Genomic DNA, 24,560 nt, shown 5'->3' with positions numbered 1-24,560 from the left:
TCCCACCGGTTAGTTATTAACTGAATTATCAATTGTCAACTTTTAACACGCAAAAAAGTCAATGTTATTTATATAATTTTTATTTTCTCAAAATTTAATAAAAAAGATTTATGTAGTTTTTTTTTATTCTAAAAAATTGTATTTTTTGACTGAATAACTTTATCCAAATACATGAAGCAAATCTAAACAAAATGTTGTATGGAAACATGTATGATTTTTTTTGATAATACTGCTAAACATTTATTTACATTTAAAATATTTAGATTTTATCATTTATTCAGTTTTAATTTTCAACACCACTGAAATCTTTCACAATTAACAGAGTTTTTTTTTTCTAATTTTGTATTTTTATCATTATTTATTTTTTAAATTACATATTAAACTAGAATTAAATTTACAAGATAATATCTAAAATTATTATTTTATTGAGACATGTACTCTTAGGCTACGAGAGGCACCGAAAGGCATAAAACGCATCGTTTGGTTCAATCCCTTTCCTTCTTTCGTCGTTCTCTCTCATTCTTCTTCTTTTTCCCGTTCTGTTCCTGTGCCTCTCTACATTATACTTCTATCGTAAGCACTGAAAAAACTGTAGGCATAGCACTGCAGAGAGCTTCCTTTTGAATCTTAATTTGCATTGTGTCGATTCACATCCTAATCCTAACACGTTCCTTCTGCCTAATTTGACTGGCCCAGGGCACCATTACTGTTTTTTCGAATTTCACTTCTCCAACCTCTCAAGGTAGAGCAACTAAGAGTAACCTCTTTATTTATCCTTGTTTTAATAAAAAATGTTTGTTTTGGTTTTACAATTTGGAAAATTTTGGTTCTAGATTCTACAGGATTGATGTTTTTTTTGGCGTGTGTTGGATTTGCTGTGATTGGTTGTTTGTGGTCATTTTTGTTGGGTGTTGTGGTTGGTTTCTGTGGTTGTGAAGTTTTGTCATGTTGAAATTAGGGTTTATTTTAATGGTGCAGAGGAATGTGTGATGGATTCTCTGGAGGGTCAGGGTTTCAGAGGTGTAGATGAGAGTTTTGGAGGGTGCTTCTCTGGTTGAACTTGTCACTCATCTGTAAGTTTTTTTTTCTTTGAATTTTAATTACTCTTTGTTTTGATTGTGTGTTTGATTGATGCTGAATGGAATTTGAGTTTATGTGGGAGTATTGCTTTGAAAATCTGAGTAGGGTAGGGGTTGAGTGTTTGTTTTCATTTAATGTCTAATGTTGCAGATATTTTGTTATCATTTGCCTTTATTGGAGTAGTTTTTGAGTGTGAACGCAGGACTGACATTTTGGTGCTTAATTGTTTGTGTGCTGACCCTTATTTTCGTTCTATGTTTAGACTTTTTGTGTGTGTTTGCTGGATAGGTTTTGTGTTGGGAAATGTTCTGGATTTGATGGCAGACCATGCACTTGGGTGAAATTTTCTGTTTTTAACTTAAATATTTGAAGGGCTAGTAGCTTTAGGCAATGTGTTACTAGAACAATTAAGGGCTTTCTGTTGCTGGAGCATTGCCATATGTTGCATATAATGAAGGTAAGGTATGCTAGATGAGGGATAAAGAGGGCAATTCAGTTGATGAGGCAGCTAGTGGGGTTTGGGGAGGGTTGATGTATGCAACCTTAATTATGAATGCGGAGCAAGGAAGAGGGATATGGAGTGGAAAATGGCCAGAATGCTCAGAGTATCAAATTGGAAGAATGTGCTTGTTGGTTCATCTCTTTGAAAGTAAAAAAGATTATAGAATTTGAATATCTTCTTTGTACTGTTGTTGAGTTACTTATGGCTTTTACAAAAGTGCACCTGCAATTTATTAAGAAGTAGATTTAAGCCTAATTCAATTTTACAAAATTGACTTGTAAGGTAAGGTTTGCTTCCACTTATATATTATAGTTTGACCTTATATTTAGTGGATGTGAGATTTCTAACACACCTCTCACACTAAGGATTAAACATCTCGAGTGTGGGACAAGATATTTGTTGGTGGTTCGATATCGGGTGACATGATAGGCCTAACAAACTTTGCTAGGATAGACTCTGATATCATATTTGGAATTATGTTTAAGTCTAACTCAATCTCACAAAACTGACTTGTAAGGTGACCCCACTTACATACTGTAATTAAGCCTTACCTTTAGTTAATGTGAGATTTTTAACACAATTTCATTGAAAGTGCTGACTTTCAAAGGAGGTTGATTTCTTAATGATAATTTTTTGATAGCTAGATCACGTACTGTGAAGGATGTTTTGACAATTTTAGCAAAGCAGGCACAACCAATTATTTTTAGACCAGCACTAAAGTATTGGGGTGGTTACTGTTGACTTGGTCAAAACTTTCAAACTCTGCCCTACTTTCATCTTTTTTCCTCCTGTTCTATGTTTGTAAGGGTAGTGTGGTCTCATTCTCACTGTTCTCTCATTTCATTACACCTCCCAACTTGTAACAATTAACAGATCAACAAATTTGTGAGCAGATGATTACTTGGTTTATATTTGGATCATACTTTACGTGCTTTGTGATGATCTTGATTTTTATTTGTGGCATTTCATTTTATTTGTTCTCTTGTCACTTCCAGAAAGGCAATCTTTGTCTCTGATGGAGATTACTCTCTTCTGCAACAGAACCCTTCCTCTGAATGGCATTGTTATCTGTCTTGGGGATGAGGATAAATAAGCTATATTTTCATTTAAACGGTTTTTTTTTTCTGATGTTATTCCTATATTGTGGTTAAGCCTTTGTGCAATTGCAAGTTTTTTTCTTTGTGACTTGGACTTCATGGATTTTGCTTGTGGGAGTGAGGTGGCATTCATCTGCCCTTGGGAGCCTTGTGCATTGGGAAGCCCTTGTGTGATTGTTACAACTGTGTTGTTAAGGATGTTAGTATTAGACAGGGCTGGTGGTTTTAGTTGTTATTTAGTCATGTCTCTTGCTTCACTGCTTAATTTTGAGATAAAATTAAAATTTGTATATGTTTGGGGGTGAAGGTATGATACGATGGAAGGTGATAATTATCATTATTTTTTCTTGGGACAGTGGAATCATGGGAAACAAGCAGGCAAAAGAAAGTGTTACTAATGTTTTATCCTATATTCTTTCTTTATAAATGAATTCAAAATTAGAATATTGGCCATTCTTTGTTTGTTATCTTTTGTTTAATTTTTTTCTCCGTTATTGTCTTTAATTTTATTATCACTACTTTTCTCAACTATAGGTACACAATTTATAGAATTAGTGTTTTATTTGTTCCTCTGGTGCTTTACAGGAATATGGCTTTGCAGAAGTATGCTCCTTCTGGCCATGCACCTTCCATTAATATGAAACATTTGACCTTTTCCAGTAAGATGCCTAAGAAAGCTGAGCATGACAAGGCAAATCAGAATCATAACATGGATGTGGATATTGACCTTAGGGAAGTTTATTTTCTCATTATGCACTTTCTTTCAGCTGGGCCATGTCATAAAACTTATTTACAATTTTGGAATGAGCTTCTTGAGCATGAACTTTTGCCTAGAAGGTATCATGCGTGGTATTCAAAGACTGGAGCATGTAGTGGAGACAAAGATGATGATGGTCTATCATTCCCTTTAAATTACAATATGTTACTGGAGAGGTATTTTTATGCATCCCATCTCCTTTATGATTTTTTGGTGATTTATAATTAATTATTAATTATTATACTGGTCCTTTATGCTCCACTCTTTATAATATCTTCTTTGATGTTGTAATTAATTATTATACAGGTATCCACATATTGAAAAGGATCACCTGGTAAAGCTTTTAAAGCAATTGTTATTAAATACAGCCACCCCATCACTGGGTATGAATCTTGGAAATGCCCCAAATGCAGCTGATGTCCCTACACTTTTAGGAAGTGGTTCATTTTCACTGCTGAGCTGTATGTGTTCTTCAATTTTTTTTTCTTCTTTAAATCATGATCAACTTTTAACACTTTAGGTTGGTTTCAAATCGTCACTCTGAATTGTGAATTTATTGATAGTTAATTATGAAAAAAATGAAAGTTTCCTTCCGTGTAGTAAATTGCTTGGTGCTTTTGGTGAAAATTGGGTTTGCCCTAAGGATCTCCTAAAGTAACTGCATGTTAATTTAGAGATTTTGGCACCAATAGATGCCAAAAGGCTTTGGGGTTGTTCTTGATATGCTTTTGTTTGGTGCATATGGTTGTAAATGATTTTATAAATGTAATTGACTGAGTATTGCTTTAGTTCATTTGTGATTATTTCTCTTATCTTCTTCGTGGTGTTCTACTATTGGTCTTTTTATGTGGGGTCTGTTTGTTAGATCTATAGAGAGATTGACTTTGTCTGCTGCATTACATGTGTTGTGTTCTTTTTCTTTTTGGCTTCTTTATCTTCTGCTTATGGGTATTTTTTATGGGGTGTCTTTGGTATAGGGTTTGGCTCTGGCTGCTGCATTACATGTGTTGTGTTGTTTTCCCCCTCCCTTTTCATTCTTGGTTTAGCTTATGAGAATTTCTCTTCCTTTTGCATTTGTATCTATCATTTCTTAATAAATTCTTTGTTGATTATATTGCTTCTCTACTACAGATGATAGGGATAAAATGAAAGAAGTCAAACGGCCACCTCCTCACATGCGCTGGCCTCATATGAAAGCCAATCAGGTTCATGGGCTTAATTTGAGGGAAATAGGGGGTGGTTTCCCAAGACATCACCGTGCACCATCTATACGTTCTGCATGCTATGCCATTGCAAAACCTTCTACCATGGTGCAAAAGATGCAAAATATCAAGAGGTTAAGAGGACACCGCAATGCTGTTTATTGTGGTAGGCTATTTTACAGAGTAGTAAACACTTGAGCTTATATTTAGACCTATTTGTGTAACTTGGTAGTACACTTGTTGAAATGATAATTATTCTTGTTTCCTTTCCTTTCCCTTTAGTGATTATAGTAGACACATCTATTGGTTAAGATTAATTAAAGCTCCATCATGAAAGTAAAGAAACTAAACCAGGGAGAAAAATTAAGCAAAACAACAATCTCATAAAAGCAATAAAGGTGATTTAAATTATCTGCAGTATTTTAGGGCTTTTATTAAGATTTGGTGGAATATATATGTAAAAGATGGGCTTACAGGAGTTTGTGATTGTTACAACACACATTCAATCTTTATTTATAATCAAAGGAAAATAAACAAGTTATAGAAAGAACTATAGAGATTACAATTCAATCATTACTCTATCAAACAGTGAATGATTTGCTTACAATGTAACACATTTTTACTTTGACAACTAACAGCTTCAACCTCTTGTCATGACTTACATAAGACATCTATTTATACTATATGAATGTAACAAACTCCCCTAAGAGTCATGCTGTGTATCACATATCAAAAGTTGTGACATGTGCAAAATGTGTTTCACACTTAGACGCAATGATGAAACACATTAGATGCACTATATGGCAGCAGATGGAGTTCGGCTTAAAAGATGACCTTCCACCATTAGACAGGTAGACGAGATGCTTTTCACTAGTAGACGAGGCACTACTACAGGACAAGTAGACTAGACGCTCCTTACTAGATGAGTAGACAAAGATGCTCTTTATGAGACACTCTTCATGTAGGTTACTAGAAGCTTTCAATAGGCGACTCTCAAAGAGTTGATGCATATGTACTAGCAGACGACTTGTATGCAATTGTTCAGATGGACGATCTTGAACATATTCTCCTTGAATCAATTTCTAGAATGTCTTTGTTTTTTTACATTGCTATGGTTGTATAGTTGTACTGTAGATAATTCACATTTAACCAAACAACTTCCAAATGAACAATTTGTCATTGAAAAGAATTAACAAGAATTGGTTATTAGGGTAAACTATGGTGCAATCAAGTGTCAATGATTTGTAATTAAAATGTTGTGGTATTGTGAGATAAGTTGTAGCAAACGTGCAGGGATTGTTGGTTACGCATCTGCACACTCCTTTTGTTAAGTATTTTGTTAGACCTATTCTGTGATTCCATCTTGATTTCTGAATTTATTTCTTTTTAAGAAAACCTTTGTAGAGACCCAAAACTGTGCAGTTCTCCACCAGCAAGAAATACATAGGAAAACTGAGTAAACTTTGCAGTGCCACAAAATTGTGCCCTTCTGTTTTCACCAGAACACTTAAAATGAACAATAAACTGCTCTAAAATAACACTGGCGATTCTTGTTTCCCCTCCTTCCAAATATGTCGGATATTTTGAATGAACTCAATTACTGTACCTTTCCAAGATTGGATAAATTTCATACTGCCCTATCTTACTGTGGGTATTCCATTTGATTTTTTCTTTGTTTTTGGAGGCATGCTGCTTCTTGTCAACTGAGTTTAGCTTAACATGTATTCTACAGCTATATTTGATCGATCTGGAAGGCATGTGATTACTGGTTCAGATGACCGCCTTGTAAAGGTTTGGTCAATGGAAACTGCATATTGTTTGGCCAGTTGCCGTGGACATGATGTGAGTCTGTTTTTGTACTATAAATATGTATCCTTCAGTCTGTGTAGATATATGCCTTAATGTTCGTTAGCCGTTAGATTGAACTACATTCTATATTTAATAGGGTGACATCACTGACTTGGCTGTGAGTTCAAACAATGCTTTAGTTGCATCCTCATCAAATGACTGTGTCATTCGAGTTGTAAGATTTCATGTTACTAAGCAAGTTTCTTGTTTTTGTCTTTTATCCCAACTCCCCAGGCTTTTTTTGGCTACATTATGTTTGACAATTTCATTTTCATAGTGGCGCTTGCCGGATGGGTTGCCAATATCAGTTTTGCGGGGACATACTGGAGCTGTTACAGCAATAGCATTTAGTCCCAGACCAAATGCTGTATACCAGCTTTTATCGTAAGTCTTCTGCATAGAGAAAAAAAGAGTTGATAATATAATCTTATTCCCAGCAATGTGAAGGCTATGTCATGTCAGTAACATTGAAAGTCCCAATTCAGTCATGATGTATATTTAATTTAACTACAATTTCTTGAAATAACATGCAAGCTTTCTCAGTGCAGTAGACATGCAAATGTGAACTGTATATCACCCTGCTATTATTGCATACAGTGAAGTTCGTAACTGTATCTATTTGTTTGTATCAAATTCTTGATGAATGCTCTCCTATTTTTCCTTTTATTTTAGGTGTTAATAATTGTTTACTGAGAGATGATCCGTGTAAGTTGGATTGATCTACCAATTGATTATAATGATTCCTTGATTTCTTCTAATGATGCCTTGAACTGCTGATGCTATGCTGTGTGATTATGACACTGAAATTTTCCCTTTCAGCTTCAGGCTACATGTTTTTGTATGCATTCAGTATTCTTGCATGATTTATGTGAATGATCCTCACCCTTGGGTATTCCCGGTTTTCTTTTATAAATTAACATGGTGATATTTTGTTTACTTTGCAGTTCCTCTGATGATGGAAGTTGTAGGATATGGGATGCAAGGTATACCCAGTCAAGTCCAAGATTATACATTCCGAGGCCTTCGGATTCTGTTATTGGTTAGTTGATTCTTTTGTGAACTATTGATTGATTTATTGGTGAAAATAACTAATTTGGAATACCTTATTGGCTTTAGGGAAGAGCAATGGCCCATCTTCAAGTACTTTACCACAGAGCCATCAGATTTTTTGCTGTGCATTTAATGCTAATGGAACTGTCTTTGTAACTGGTAGCTCTGACAATCTTGCTAGGGTATGTGTGTTTGCGTGTTTGTGTTTGTAAGCACTTATCTGTAGTTAGAAGACATGCGTTAATAACTATTTAATATTACTGTTAAAGGTAACTGTTGGTTCTATTTGCTTTGTAGAAACTAATAATCTGTATTTATTTCTTACACTTTTGTTCTTTAATCTTTCCTTTTATATAAGTAAAAGTCTCTTTTTATCCCTGTTCAAGCTTTTAATGTCCATTTCCAATAAGCATCACTGCATGTTGATTAGTGCTACTTGATCCCTGGTCCCACTTTTTCAATCATTTGGTAAGGCCTGTCTGTTAGTGATGACCTTCTAGCCTAGCCTTTAACCATTTCTGGCCACCTAGAGATGGTTACTGGCCATTTTCTTTAGTGCTAACAATACATCCGGTTGGTTAATGTTTACTTGTTTTGGACCTGAAATTTACCCTGAAAATAGTTTGAGGTGTTTGAACCTTCTTGGCATGTAATATTTATCCATCTGTTATCAAACATATTGATGACATCTAAATGCATCTATGGTGAGTGTAAAATGATGAAAACCATACATAAATTTCTTTGAGAAGATATCCATCTTCACAATTTTTTAAGCTAACCTAAAAGGTTTTGCAGGTCTGGAATGCTTGTAAACTTAGCATGGATGACAGTGACCAACCAAATCATGAGATAGACGTGCTATCTGGGCATGAGAATGATGTGAATTATGTGCAATTCAGGTTATTATGTTGCACTAGTAGGTTGTGATAATTGATAAGTGAAATTTTTGCATGCTGATGTCTGCCACTCCTTATTTTGCAGTGGATGTGCAGTCCCATCTCGGTTTTCCTCAACAGAAACTTGGAAGGAGGAAAATATTCCCAAATTTAAAAATTCTTGGTGTGTTTGTCAATTAGAAGTAGCTTCTTAAATGATCTAATTGTTGGCACCCTTCTTTACTTTTCACAACAAGAAATGTTATATTCTTAATTCTCTGGGCCTTTTCTATGATCTAATATCTAAATGACTATATTTTATTCCAGGTTGAATCATGACAACATAGTTACCTGCTCTCGTGATGGGAGTGCTATAATATGGATTCCTAGATCACGTAGATCACATGTAAGTCTTCATCCAATACAATTTGCTTCTACTTATGTTATCTTTCTCTTTAACAGAAAGTGAGAATTGGTAGCCTACTTTGTTATTCAAATTGCAAAAGCTAATGGTTATTGGATAAAGAGTGATACTTTATATTTCAATTTGTTAAAATTATTCCATTTAGGGAAAAAGTGGTCGCTGGACACGGGCATATCATCTAAGAGTTCCACCTCCACCTATGCCTCCTCAACCTCAAAGAGGTGGTCCTCGTCAGAGAATTCTACCAACTCCACGTGGTGTAAATATGATTGTTTGGAGCCATGACAACCGCTTTGTTCTTGCAGCTATTATGGGTAAGTTGGTTTTGTTTCTACTCCTAGGGAATTAATATTTAGGATAGCTAAAAGGAAAATTTATGTATTGTGGCTTATCATATCCATTTTAGTTACATTGTCTAATTTTTGCTCTTAAATGTAATTCAATCTGAATGATTATAAGTGTGGTAGTGGGTTCAACCCCATTTTGCTTGTCTCCTATTTTGGTTGAGTTTCTGGAGCTGTCTGCTGCCATTCATCATCCTCTGCCACTGCACTGTTCACCATAGTGTTCATCCACTGCAATAGTGAGATCAATGAGTTTTCCCATCAACCTCCTATATCTCTTAGGGTTCGAGAAACTTTAGATTTGAGTTCACGGGACTATCAATGGGCTTGCAATTTTTGAGGCTTGCTTCCTACAAAATTTCAAAAACATATTTTCTTTGTGAAATGATAATAATACCTTCTTTTGATTGAGCCACTTCAACGCCAAGAAAATATTTTAGATAGCCCAAATCTTTGGTCAGAAATTGGCTGAATAAATGCTTTTTTAATTAAGCAAATCTAGTGATATAATTTCTTGTAATAACTATCATCAACATAGACCATAAGATAAACACACTCCCCTAGAGAAGTATGACAATAAAACATTGAATGATCTGCCTCGCTCCGATTTAGTCTAAAAATCTGCACAATATTACTAAATTTACCAAACCAAGCTCGGGGTGATTGCTTTAGGCCATAGAGAGAGAGACCAATGCAATTTACAAACTACCTATGAAAAACAAATTCAGGTGGTTGCTACATTTAAATATCCTTCACCAGGTCACCATGAAGGGTGAAGAGGCCAGTGGTGAATGGCAACTATAGCAAGGAAAAGACGAATAATGCTGATCTTAACCATAGGAGAAAAAGTATCATAGTAGTCAAAGACCATAAATCTTAGTGTATCCCTTAGATAGTAAGTGAGCTTTGAGACGTTCTAATTCACCAATAAGACCAACCTTAGTAACATAGACCCATCTACAACCCAAAGCTTCCTATCGGACAAGCTCCCAAATGTTCAAGTTCATGTATTTCATCAATCATGGCTTGTCACCATCCAACGTGACCAAGAATCTCAGTAACATTGTTAGGAATAGTAGTGGTGGAAAAGAAGAAAACAAAAGAAGAATGCAAAGAATACAATTTGATTATAACTTGATATATTATAAACAGGAAATGGATAACTAGAAGATTGTATACCTTTTGCTAAGAGCAATAGGCCAAACATGATTTGAATCAAGAAAGGGTGAGGAGGATAAAGGATCCATGGTAATTATTGGAATAGAGTGGGTAAGGATCTTAAATCATGAGGATCTTCAAGGAAGGATTATGTTTTATATGCCTTTAGCTATAAATATGATAACAATATCTGAAATCATTTTGTTTTTATTTTATATTTTCATTAAAAGATTTCAAAACCATCACATTGTTTTCAAGTTATTTTTGTTTTTAGATATTTGATTTAAATAGGAAATAATGAAAACAACCTTTTGGTGTTTTCATCCTTTAATGCACAAATATTTGAAAACAATTAGCCTCTTTTGTAATCTGTAATAGGACAGGTGATTAAAATGTAAAATCATTTTCTTTACTAAACAAACCCTTAATTACTTGTTCTTGTTATCATACCACTCTTGTGCAAGTGTCAAGATAATGCTGTAGCCATTGTAATCTTCTTTCATGGTTTTGAAGCTAGAAGACTATTATTTTATCTGATTGCATGATATTCTTGCAGATTGCAGAATTTGTGTTTGGAATGCATCTGACGGCAGCTTAGTACACTCATTGACTGGGCATACTGAATCTGTAAGTGTTTAATTTTTTGGTTTTGGTTTATTTTCTTACTTTGGTTTGATATCATTTTTACCCTTTTGTAGATCATGTATGATAACTCTGGCTTTTTATGTAATAGTTAACTCAAGCCTGACATCTGATGCTGAGTGTTGTGTTTCTCAGATTTTGTTTCAGACGTTGCTTAGGATTTAGAGTTTAATTTGATTAATGTTTTAAATTATTTGTCTTTTTTATTTATGATTTCCCTATATAAGTATTTGTTTTCTACTAGTTTGGATACAAACATAAACTTCTTTTGCACGGTTACGATGTGTGCACCACCGGAAGAGATTTATTGATGTATTTTCTGAACTCTATGTTTATCCAGCCTCTTCAAACCAAGTTTTAAGTATTCATTGCAAGCTTTAGGAAATGAATGTAAGGTCTGTTAGAACATCTAGGAAATGTCTTTATAATATCTTCATTTTACCTTTAAACTTATCTTTTACTATGTTGGATGATCTCTTAAGAGTGGTTTCTAGAGTTCATTATATTTCCTAAAGGGTTTCTCTATTGTTGTGAATTGTGTGTTTAGTCACACATGTAAGTCCTTCATTTATAATCATTCAAAGTATAATGTAAGTAGGCAAAGCCTAATAATGGCTAACAATGGGGAACATCCATAACTCTTAGTTGTACATATTTCCCTTATTACTAAGATCAAATTATATCTTTTACACTTATCTTCAAGTTGAAGCATATATGTCATATCAACCAAGCTTATTACAAATGTGATCATTACAAGAGCTCTTCAGGGATTTAGTGAGCATGTTTTCAAGTTGGTCATTGGAGCTCAACAAAGAGCATCTTCTCTCACAAAATGACAATCAATTTCTGTGTTTAGCCTTCTCATGGAAGATTGGTTTTGATGCAATGCGAAGGACAACATCATTGTCACATTAGTGGAGTATATTGTGTATCTCCATATTTTAATTGATGGAGAAGTTGCTTAAGTCATGTAATCTCGCTTGTTGCGACTTCAACACTAGATCTACCGATTACTTTCTAGGTCTTGCTCCTGCAAGAAATCAAGTTCCCACCAATGAGAAGACAATATCTAGAACTGAGACCTCCTATCTAACCGTGATCGTACGCAATCAACATCAAAATAACAAACAATCTTGGAATTTCCTTCATTCAAATATATTAATCTATGATCTGGTGCATTCTTGATGTATCGAAGGATGTGTATTGTGAAAATAAAGTAAAAAGAGGTATAGGATTAATCCCTTGTGTATAATGAATGCATAGGGTTATGTATTTATATAAGAAAAATACAAAACGTATGGTCTAAGTACATTACATCTAACACTCTCCCTCAAAAGTATAAGATGTACTTTAGAATGTGAATTACATCATACGAGATGGAGAAGTCAAAAACTGACTTACCACATTACCCACACAAAATATGTCAGGGCAAGTGAATGTGAGGCAGTTTAGTTTCCCAACCAGATCTACCAAACTATGTTTCGAGAGATTGTTTAAGATCATATAATGAGTAGACGACATACCAAGTGGGAAGAATCCCTTTGAGCAGTAAAGCCAGGAGGTTGTTCCATATAAATTTCCTCCAACAAATCACCGTGTAGAAAGGCTTTTTTGACATTCAACTAATAGAGGGGCCAACATTGAGGAGCAATCTTCTTGGACACTAGAGAGAAGGTGGCGCCATAGTCTACCCAAAGATTTGAGTATAACCTTTGGCAGCCAAACGTGCTTTGGGCTGATTGATGGTACTATCAAAGCCAACTTTGATGGTGAAACTCATCGGCAACCAACAATAGATTTCCCAAAAGGTGGGGGAACAAATTCCCAAGTACTCCTATTCTAAAGAGCACACAGTTCATCAAGCATAGTCTTTCTCCATCCAAGGTGGACTAAGACATCAATTGTAGTTTTAGGAATTGAAAGGAAAGGGAAGAGAGACAAGTATAATGGGGATGGAGACAACTTGTGATAACTTTATAATGATGAAAACGATTATGAGTAGAGTGTGTGCCTTTACAAAGTACAATAAGACCAAATAGAAGAGGAGGGGTCGTAGGAATGAAGGAGGTGGCATCGAAATAGAGTCAATATTGAGCCCAATGAAGGTGGTGGGCCCGATGGCACACCAAAGATGTGGGTGGTATAAGAGACAAGAGGGGTGGTGGTGGTGGTTGAGATAGTCTCAATAGGTAAGAATTGGACCCAAAGTAGTGAATCAAAGAAGGTGATATCAACTAAGATCAAATAGCGACAAATGGAGGGTAAGAAACATTTATACCTTTTTTGAGATAGGGAAGCCTAAAAAGACACTTGTGAGATTGTGTTCACAATTTATGAAGTTCAATACTAAGATTGTGAACACAAATCGTAGATCCAAAGACTCGAGAAATTAATTGGTGGCAAGAGGAGAAGACTAGAAATAAGTGAGAAACACATTTTTCGGAAAAAAATTGCATCGATGAACAATAGGTTCACCAAGAGGGAAAGGATTCGCTAGGTTCTAGATACCCTGGTGAATACAAGATGGATATTCATGTGGATGAATCCTTGTGTGTTTGAGTACAATTAAGGAAGATGTTATATATAGATTGTACAAATATATTATAAGGAGACAGGCCTAAGCCATATGTTGAAATACATTTAACAACGACAATATCATCAACATATACAACAATATAGATGCACATGCCGGACGTAGAATGAAGTGAAAAAATTGGGTAATCGGCTTCCCAATGAGTTATAATACTAAACTCAAGCAAAGTCGGACATATAAGGTTAACTAGGCACAATGTGATTGCTTCGAGCTGTAGATTGAATGACAAAGCCTACAAACAAGACATGAGTCACTAGAGATTGTAAAACCAAATGGTTGATCCATTTACACTTCTTGCAATTCACCATGCAAAAAGACCTTTTATTTTGTCTAATTGGTGAAGAGGCCAATGGCGGATGAAAACCATGGAAAGAAAATGGCAAGACAAAGGTGATTTTGGCCAAAGAAGAAAAAGAGAGACAAGTATAATAACCCTTAGTCACTAAATGAGCTTTTTAAAGATCAATTGTACCATCGAGTGCGATCTTCGTAATGACACCCAATAGTGGTTTTGTTGGATAGCAAGGGAACAAGCTCCCATATGTTGGCCATCCAAATCGATCATCTTGGCCAGCATTGCCTGGTGTCATTTGTGGCCAGCCATGGCTTCACTTGTAAATTTAGTAATAGACACATAATTGAAGGAAGAGACAAACGGTCAGTTTAGAGCAAAGGGGACAAAGGTGCATGAGTTAGATTAAAAGAAGCTGAATTAAGAACATTTTTCTTGTGATACTTTGGAAGACGAGACTCATGCAAGAAGAAGAACTTCAACTTCTTAAATAGGAAGGGGTTCAGACTTACTTTTAATAACAGTCTTGAAGGAAGCCCTTAAGCAATAACATCAATGTGTTACTAAAGAGAACCCAAGTCTCCACCAGAAGCAAGACAATCAACCAAAGCTTTTTATTAAGAAGAAAATCACCCATTGAACTATCATGAAGAGTCATGGAATGAAGTTCAGTGCAAAGCTGCTGCACTCTTGCTCTTGTTTGTTTTTGAAAATAATCATGCACTGTATCCCTCACGTAGTAAAAATGAATACATCCAAGAATGCATGAAAGAAAGGATCTTGATAGAGTGGATTGTAATCATGTGAACAACATTTGGTCTTGTTGTTCCCATGAAATATATGCTGGATTAATTTTTCCACATTACCGATCAGTTTCATTGAGAAATCGAAGAGGAATAGAAGGGTTTACCACAAAATGTTGGAGATGCGATTTTATGCATGGTTCTACTTGTTGACGCAAAAGAAGTTTGAATCATCAAGTTTTTCAGAAATCTTTACAAAGGTGGAGATGGAGGAGGGGGATTATTTTCTGAAGCCATGGATCACTAAGCTCTTGACACCATATTAGAGTTCAGGGGAGAGTGAGAGAGAGAGAACAAAAGAAAAGAGAAACTGAAAAGGTAATATGTATTGATGATTAGTGGCATACAGAATAACAAGGGTTCTCTTTGTATACAGAAAGAAAAGAAACAAAGCTGTAATAGAACAGCTGATAAAATGCCTATTACAAACTTAATACAACACTCACATATGTCTACAATGGACTTGAAATAATTAGAGTATACTGAAGCTGTACTCTATTTCAAGGGAAAAATATCAGTTAGCAAGGGTAACAAGGATCAAACATGTTAAAACACGGTTGACAAATTTTTTAATATTATAACTCGAATTTGATCAAAGTGAGCTTTTATAACTCGAGTTTCAGTGTCAGTCTTTGATTAGCCTCTGCTTTCTTGCCACTTTTCTGTTGCTTAGTTTACCGCTTTTTTCTCTGATGACATGCCAAGTTTTTTCTTTTAGTCCTACGACAAGTGCTGGAGGAGGAAACTTCATAATTTTAAATGCATAGTTAACTTTTTTTCTTGGGTCTATCTGGTTAAATTTGCTTTGGTTCTTTTCACTTTAGACATATGTTCTGGATGTTCATCCTTTCAATCCCCGGATAGCTATGAGTGCTGGATATGATGGAAGAACTATTGTTTGGGATGTGAGTCTTCAATTACACCTTTATCTCACTTTTCTGTCGGCTTTCCTCTATATTTTAAATAACTTAACGTTTTCTGACTTTAGATATGGGAGGGCATGCCTATCCGGATATATGAGATATCACGTTTCAAGTTGGTGGATGGAAAATTTTCTCCGTAAGTACACAATGAATGAACTAGGCTCATAATATTTTTTTGCTTAAATTTTTTTGGATATTTTTTTATTTTTTTCTCAAAAGTTCTCAAATCACAATCATTTACAGTTGTTATTTTCAGATACTCATGGACAGAATTGTGTATTTATTATTGTTTACAACAATTTATTATGTGACTTTCAAAATCATTTCTAATCCCTCAAAATATTAAATTTAAATTACTTTAGAGATGAAATATAAGTTAGGTATTTTTCTGAGAATGTGGCTTTTGAGTGATCTTTTTTGGATCACTCCATAAATACATATTTATTATAGGGTAAATTAAAATTTTTGTCCCTATATTTGGATATCATTTATTAGAATCCTTTTTTGACACTAATAAAATTGACTTGTTGAATTTCCAATGCCTTTCCCACTTAAATCAGTGCCTGTTGAATTTGAAATCATTGCTGTACTCAGTACAGGTTGCAATTTGCAATATGGTGCTAGATCACCCTCTGGCTTTGAATGCTGTTTTCTAATAAATTAAATGACATTGACGGGTGAATACATCATGATTTGTTGGACTCAATCTTCTACTTTTCTGATTTATAAACACTCATTAGATGTAGCTATGTTACGTGGATTGTTCTATAGCCTTTTTGTATTGCTGTGAGGTGTTTCACCAATTCATTGTATACTGCTTACATCAGCTAAACTTTGTTATTTGTTGAAATCTATTTTATTATCACCTAGAGATGGAACATCAATTATACTTTCGGATGATGTTGGTCAACTATATATATTAAGCACAGGTCAAGGCGAGTCCCAGAAAGATGCCAAATACGATCAGGTACATATATTACCTGCTATTATGATTTTCTCTTCTCTTTGCTACTGCTTTGTTACTGATGTGGTCTGCAAAATTTCTGCAGTTCTTTCTCGGTGATTATCGACCTCTGATTCAAGACACCCATGGTAATGTACTAGACCAGGTTAGTTGATTACTTGTTTTCTACTCTTTCTTTTCATTTATGAAACTGTTAGATGTTAGATCCTAAGATGTACAGATACAACATGAGTCACAGATAAAATGACATTGGCAAAAATATGGTAAATTTTAAAATTATAGGATACACAGCTATAATATAATATATAAAATTAATCTAAAATTAACAAAATAAAAATTTTAAATCACAAGAGAAATCATGTTTAAAAAATGATCATAAGTCATTCTAAACACAATACAAAAAGATATCTAATCTAACTATTGTAGTATTAAGGTCAGTATTGGGATGAAAATGTAAAAATTATAAAAATACAATAAAACTTATTTGAATTGTTCATGTAGAATCCAACATGCATCTGAATCTGATACAGCCAAGGCATAACACAGCTACTATTTAGTAGTGTAGTGTTAGTATTTATTAGGTTAGAACATCTGTTTTAGGTTGGTTGTGTACCTATGTATTTTTGTCATTTGGGAAAATTGGGAAGTTATATATCGGATGAAATTGATTAAAAATACATTGGATGGAATTTTGTTGAAATGCTTGTAAATATATATACGGTGTCGTTGTTTGAATATGGACTGTTAATTTTTCAAGTTATGGTTATAACTCCTCATTTTTCCCTCTAAAGTGATTCCCTCAGTGTTAGTTAAGAGGAGCTGAACTCTGAAGGTAAAAAGGAGTATTTGGGTTCAAAATGACATCTATTCGGAAGGGGAAAAATTGTAGTCTTAAAATATAAAAGCCTTATGTAAAGCTGTTGTTAAAGTGTAGTCAAGTATTTAATTTTCACACTGGCACATATTAACTTATGCATTCACTGGCTCTACTTGTGATACATATTTAGAGGTATACTACATAAGAAGTGATTTTGATGGGTGAGCCCTTTTGTTTAAAATGGCTTTATTTGATATTGTGGGTTTAGTTTTGAATGTATGCTTTATCTACTATCGTATACATGTGTTTTCTAATTTGAAGTACTACTGAAATTTGACTCAGGAAACTCAAATTGTTCCGTATCGACGGAATGTGCAAGATTTGCTTTGTGATTCAGGTTACTTGTTTTCTTGGATCTGTTTACATACACCTTTTTCCTTCTGGTATTTCTTAGCCATTTCTTTATTCCTCATGTAATCTTATTAATTGTTGGTTATCTATGCTGCCAAACTTTCAGCAATGATACCATACCCAGAGCCATATCAGAGTGAATTTCAGCAAAGAAGATTAGGAGCATTAGGCCTTGAGTGGCGTCCATCATCGCTAAGGCTTGCTGTTGGTCCTGATTTCAGTCTGGACCCTGATTATCACATGCTTCCATTGGCAGACTTGGATTTGGTTACAGAACCACTGCCTGAGTTTATAGATGCTATGGAATGGGAACCTGAAGTTGAGGTGTTTAGTGATGATGCAGATTCAGAATATAACGCCACTGAAGATTGCTCTTCTAAGGGTGAGAAAGGATGTTCAAGCTCCAATGCTTCTGGTGATTCAGGGTGCAGCACAGACAACAGCGAAGGGGAAGACACTCGCATGGAAAGCATTCGTAGATCGAAGAGGAAAAAACAGAAGACTGAGGTAAGTACAGATTTGAAAATATAAAGTGAACACTGCTTGTTAATTTTGTAACAACTTTAAGTCATTCCGGTTTCTATATTTGTTTTGTACAGACTGAGATCATGACTTCTTCTGGGAGACGTGTGAAAAGGAGGAACTTTGATGAGTGTGATGGCAATACCATTGGCAGTAGCCGAAGTAGGAAGGGAAAAAGTGGCCAAAAAACATCAAGAAGGAAATTTTCGAAATCTAAATCTTCCCGGCCTCAAAGGGCTGCTGCACGCAATGCTCTGCATCTATTTTCCAAAATTACTGGTACACCAACAGATGGAGATGACGATAGTCTGATTGGTGATTTTTCAGATAGTGAATCAACATTGCAAGAGTCTAATATTGACAGTGATGAATCTGATGGAACTTTACAGAATGATCAATTGAATTATTCCAAGGGAAAAGAAGTATCCTATTATGAATCAGAGGACACAAAATCTCATGAGTTAACTGAAACTCATGTGAATTCAATGAACAAGAGGAGGTTGGTTCTGAAGTTGCCAATTCGTGATATATCTAAGTCCACAAATGAGTTTGATTACCAGGCTGAGTTGGCTGGCTCATCATCAAAAACTATACCAGAAGTTACTGATTTTAATGGGAACGGACCAAGTTTTAAGGATTCAGGGTACTATTCTGGCAGTACAAGTTACCCTGCAGTTGAAAGAACAGATCAAGCAAAACCTGGCCAGGTGAAAGACCATGTAGACTTGCTGGGGAAAATTAAATGGGGAGTGGTTAGGGCACGATCATCTAAACCGTTGAGAGTGGAAGAACCTGTACCATCAGAGGAAAATCCTTACTCTGGAAAATGTCCTAATCATCTTGATGAAAAAGAGAATGTAAGTAGTGGGAATGAGAAAGAGGAGAAGAACTTTAGTGCACCAACTCCTGAGTTTGAAACCCAAAATGATGGCAATCTGGGAGATGGTTTGATAGAGATTAATGAAATTTGTGCTGGTACTATCACCTCACAGCCTTTTAATCCCACTGTTAATGGAGGACAGATCACAGGTTCCAGCAATTGCAGGGACAAAGATGAATCACTGATTCCTACATATGTGATTCCCCAGGATACTGTTCCTGCTTCAATCAGCTATAGTGAGGTTGACCAACTACCTGAACCAAATATTGGTTTTTGTTCTGTTTCAACGAAACTAAGGTCGAAAAGGGGTGCAAGGGATCCTGAAAGTCCATCCAAGCATGAAGCAAAATCTTCCATTCTAAAGAATAGTGCGTGCAGCTCTAATGATAATGCTCCTTTGAACAATGAACAGCGTGTGCTTGTGGATAGCAACAACACTAGAGATAAATCTAATCTGGGAGAGAATGGATCTCAAGAAATAGATCCTCAGATTAGAGAAAATAGTACTTCTCAGGATTTGCTAGAACCACAAACACAAAGAGATAAAATGTATAAAGCGGTTTATAGAAGATCAAGATCACATAGGGCTGTGACTAATTTAGCTGACAGTGGTGGCCAGGGTGAATCTACTTCAAATGGGAGCAACAGTAATTTCAACACAACAGCAGACTTCAGTAATGGCACAAATGAGGCTAATCATACCAATGGATCCATAGAGTTGGAACCAATTAGTTGTGACCCAAACTATGAGCAGAATAATTGCAAAGTGCTGCAAGGACATGGAGATTCTATGATTAAAAGTCCACAGAATGTTTCTACAAGTGGAGGACAACTCACAGAAGAAGAAAGGGGTTCTAGTTCAAAATTGACTGTTGGTTTGAGGTCCACTAGGAGTCGGAGGTCTAGTTATAATATTCGTGAGACCAGTCCTGTAAATAAAAGGAAATCACTACAATCGACTGTGAAAGTATCATGGTTGTTGTTATCAACCCATGAAGAAGGATGCAGATATATTCCACAACAGGGAGATGAAGTTGTATATTTGAGACAGGTTAATCATAGCTTACACGTAATATTTATCTGATAGTATATTTTTAAAACTTTTACATATGTGATATTTTTGTTGTTTTAACCTACAAAAATATGTGTTTCAGGGGCACCGGGAGTATATAGATTATTGTCGTAAAAGTGATTCAGGGCCTTGGGTATCACTTAAGGGACATATACGAGCTGTAGAATATTGTAGAGTTCAAAGCCTAGAGTATTCCCATCTTGCAGGGTCTGGTGATAGCTGCTGCAAAATGACCCTTCAGTTTGTAGATCCTAATTCAAGTGTTGTTGGAAAATCTTTTAAGTTAACCCTACCTGAAGTGACTAGTTTCCCAGATTTTCTTGTTGAAAGAACTAGGTTTGATGCTGCTATGCAAAGAAATTGGACACGCAGGGATAAATGCAGGGTTTGGTGGAGAAATGAGGATAATTCCTCTGGTAATTGGTGGGATGGTCGAATTTTGTGCGTGAAAACCAAGTCTTCTGAATTTTCAGACAGTCCATGGGAGAGTTGTACTGTTCGGTACAAGAATGACCTAACTGAAACGCATTTGCATAGTCCTTGGGAGCTTTTTGATGCTGACACTGTATGGGAACAGCCTCACATTGATGATAGCATGAAAAATAAACTGCAATCTGCTCTCACCAAATTACTGCAGTCAGGCAACACAGTCCAGGTATCTGTGCAAACATTCCCATAGAATGTTGAATTTGTGTGCAGGTAAACGTAAATACTCACTTCTTGGTTATTAATATCCAGGATCGTTATGGAGTGCATGAACTGAAGAAAATTTCAAGCAAGTCCAAATTTATAAACAGGTATTCCATCTATATCCTTTTTGCACGAAACTATGAAATGTATGAATAACATTCTCACTACAAAAAATCATTAAATAAAAATTAATTTTAAAAGACAAAAAAATAACTAGTTGTTATATTGACTAAATTAGATATTATTTTAAAGACTAAAAATATTATTAGTTTCTAAATTAGTTTTTATTAATGATAAATAATTTTTAAATTAGTATCTAATTAGCTACCAAGGCTTTTGCTCCCAAATTTATAATATAAATAATTAGTAGTTAAAACTTTGGTAGTTAATTATATACTAATTTAGAAATCAATAATTTTTTTAGTCTTTAAAATAGTATCTAATTTAGTCAATATGAGAACTAAAAATAATTAGTTTCTATTTAATAATTTTTTAGTAGTGTCTCTTTTTTAGTTAAACTAGTAAAATGTCCTCCCGTTGTTGGATGGGAGACAAAAATAGCAAGGATTTTAGCTCCCTCAATTTCCCCTCCAGTCCAAAATTTTGAATCAAACAAGAAAATTAAAATTTTTATCCCCTTCCCCTTTCTTTCATTTTCCTCCAATCAAACACATTAAATATTTCTATTTAATTTGCAGGTTTCCTGTTCCTATATCACTTGAATTGGTGCAGTCAAGGTTGAAGAACAATTACTACCGTAGTATGGAAGCTCTGCAGCACGATGTGACAAATTTACTGGCTAATTCCACTTCCTTTTTTGAAAAAGATGCAGATATGTCAGTAAAAATCAAACGTCTATCAGAATGGTTCACACGAACATTATCATCTCTATAGCTCCTGCTTTTCTTTCTGGGGCCACTGGCCAGCATTAAGCCCAAAGCATCCCAGCTGGTTATTTTCCCCCACATATTTTTTGTAGATATATATTTTTTAATTGTACTTTGGATTACTTTTTTCTTACTCTCTGAATTAGCTTCTGAGGATAGACATAGGAATATCGGGATAAAGTAGCATTATGCTGTGGAAAATTTCTGCAGCTACATTCATTGTTTGTACAGAGACAACACATTGATAGCAAATGCATAATTCGCATTTAGAATTTGTGGACCCTGTCTTCTGGTAAGGTTGAGGTATTTGCTACCGATACTATACAATTTTGATAATTGTGCTGATAAAAAAAAAACAATTTTGATAATTGTAGTACCAAGACAAGACATAAGTTTAATTTTTAGTCTTAACTTTTTCTTCATTTAGTCTAATATTCTTTTGTACTTTATTTTGGTGTTTACTACTTCAATTCTTATACATTGTTTTGTAATTGGAATATTTTTATTTAAGAAATAGTATCTCTTATAAGTTTTATTAGGTGTGTTCATGGATAGCATTTTATTAAGTTTCATTAATTTTTTACTTGACTTGATTAAAATAGTTTGAATTGAATTCCATTGGTTTGTGATATTCATCTACTAAATTTGAATCCAACCAACTTAATTGTTAATAGGTTAGGTTTCCTTAAAAAAATTAATGGGCTAGGCTGGATGGAGTATTTCAAAAACTAAATTTATTTTTATAATTTTAAACATTATTGTTTTACCGATGCATTTTGATATAACTTTTTAATTTTTTTTTATGAATAAATAAGTTAAATCAATAAGAATTTTAAAAACTAAATTAATGCAGTGACAGGTTGGGACAAGAAAAGATGAAAGATGTCTCCTTTTTTTAACATACAACTTATAAATTAAAATTATATTATTATTTTAAAACGTGGGTTGGATTTGTAGTTTCAACATTAAAACCTAATAGTTAATGTAAAGAATAATAGGTTTAATTAATTTAATTAAAATATATAACACATCGATTCAAAGTGTTTGAATTAGGTTAGATTAATTTGAATTTGTGGTTATTCTAAGCATGAACATTCTTAATATCTATCTTCAACCAACGCAGGGATTAAATGATGTGTAATCAAAATTGAACAAAATGAAAACATGTATTAAAGGAATTAAAAGATTATGTCTCATTCTAAAATAACGTGCTTTTATTTTCAACTGATCTAAGTGACAACTAAGCACATCCTTACCATTGTCTAAGGTTCTGTGTACAAAATATATCTGTGAAAACTATCTTAAAAGCAGAGACTTGTGAGGCTAATTTGTTTGAAAATTAAATCCTCAAATTTAAACTTTTAACATTGTGAGTCAACTTTATCACGATATATATTTTCATCTATATGACATTATTTTATGTTTTTTTATGAAAAAAAAATAGAAGTATTTTAGAAATATCTCAACTCTTATAAAAAAATAAAGACATACTCCACTCGTTTTGGAGGCTTGAAGAAGACTGCGTAGCACAAACACCACTATGTTTACCCATATCTAAAGATACAAAAAAAACATCACCTCTACCCTTAAAAAATCATGTTCATCCCAACTTTCCTCTTCTAACTTTTCCCATTTTTGATAGATCTCATGCAAAACAATGAAATTATTTTACATATTCTACAACAAAAACTTTTAATTCTTTACATCTTTGTTAACCGATGATGGGTAAGTTGTTTAGAGACAAAAACAAAATAAATAGGAAAAGCACATTAAGCTAAACCTAAGAAAGTGTTCATTACAGTAATTGTGTATTAAAGGTAGAATATTAACTAAAACTTGTGGTTTTAATATGAATTAATTTTTAAAGTAGTATCACCTATATAATACAGTAATAAAACTTGTGTCAATAAGGTATGTCAACCTCAAATTGACCTTATCACAGGGACTAATATTCGACCCAAAAAAATGTATCTAAACACTAAACTGCATTTAAGAACCATTGTATCAAATACATCTTTTTATAAACCCGTGAACAATTTTCTTGTAAAATGAGCATGTTACTCCATTAATATAATTAAAAGTAACTCATTTCTCCCCGTAGGACATTTTAGTGTTTTTGAATATCTGAAGTTCAAATTTTTAATTTTATTCATATTCGGGTTTGTATTTTAGAAAATAGGGAATCATGTTTCCAAGAATACATTTTAGTTAACTTTTTGGTGAAAAAATTCCCCTATTGGAAAGGTGGAAATAACTTTTTTGAATTAATCTTTATGTTATAAATACATCATGTTTGTCTTATTGAATAATTTAATATGACAACTAATTAATTTTTGGTGAAAACACTACGTTACTATTTAACTTTTAGGAAATTTATATAAATATTTTTAAAATAATTCATCCACCAAATAAATTTTAGTCATCTTTAAGAATAATAAAATCCATTATTTCTGGATATGAATTTTTTTTTTCATGGTACCAAGGTTTTCCTAATGATAAATATATAACTTTGTGTTGGTTCGAAATAAATAAGAAAAAGGAGAAAAAAGTCGAGAAACTATTAAATATAATAGAAGAGAAATAGAAAGAAAACAATGTAGAAATAAAATAGAAGTGTAAGTAAATATATGTGAAGTATTTTCCTAACACAATTTTGGTATCAGGAAAAATGACACCTCGTTTTTAGATTTAAAAAAGTGTTGAGTATAATTTAAAAAAACATGGCAC

The 24,560-nt window shown here is 34.1% G+C and overlaps 1 protein-coding gene across 2 annotated transcripts; it reads left to right on the top strand.

Moving 5' to 3' along the window:
- Positions 1-463: 463 nt before the first annotated feature.
- On the top strand, positions 464-22,107 carry LOC137820276 (uncharacterized). Of its 2 annotated transcripts, XM_068624261.2 has the most exons (26): positions 464-573; positions 697-742; positions 979-1,073; positions 3,265-3,612; positions 3,743-3,897; positions 4,568-4,804; positions 6,371-6,480; positions 6,584-6,661; positions 6,764-6,870; positions 7,431-7,525; positions 7,603-7,718; positions 8,332-8,435; positions 8,518-8,595; positions 8,739-8,817; positions 8,981-9,149; positions 10,894-10,964; positions 15,492-15,572; positions 15,656-15,726; positions 16,461-16,557; positions 16,640-16,699; positions 17,714-17,768; positions 17,889-18,289; positions 18,382-20,235; positions 20,339-20,911; positions 20,995-21,053; positions 21,645-22,107. In XM_068624261.2, exons 3-26 carry the CDS (start codon positions 1,027-1,029, stop codon positions 21,838-21,840), a joined length of 5,241 nt encoding a protein of 1,746 aa, XP_068480362.1. In that variant the 5' UTR covers positions 464-573; positions 697-742; positions 979-1,026; the 3' UTR covers positions 21,841-22,107. The 2 variants fall into 2 exon arrangements, with proteins under 2 accessions (XP_068480362.1, XP_090158538.1); XM_090302412.1 differs by lacking the exons at positions 464-573; positions 697-742; positions 979-1,073; ... (9 more) ...; positions 8,518-8,595; positions 8,739-8,817 and having other exon boundaries at positions 9,081-9,149; positions 16,463-16,557.
- Positions 22,108-24,560: the final 2,453 nt, after the last annotated feature.

Source organism: Phaseolus vulgaris, chromosome 5, assembly GCF_051622355.1.
Source record: "Phaseolus vulgaris cultivar YP4 chromosome 5, ASM5162235v1, whole genome shotgun sequence".
NCBI classification, from domain to species: Eukaryota; Viridiplantae; Streptophyta; class Magnoliopsida; order Fabales; family Fabaceae; genus Phaseolus; species Phaseolus vulgaris.
Note: the sequence above shows the minus strand (reverse complement) of the source record. Positions and strands in the feature narration are given on the sequence as shown.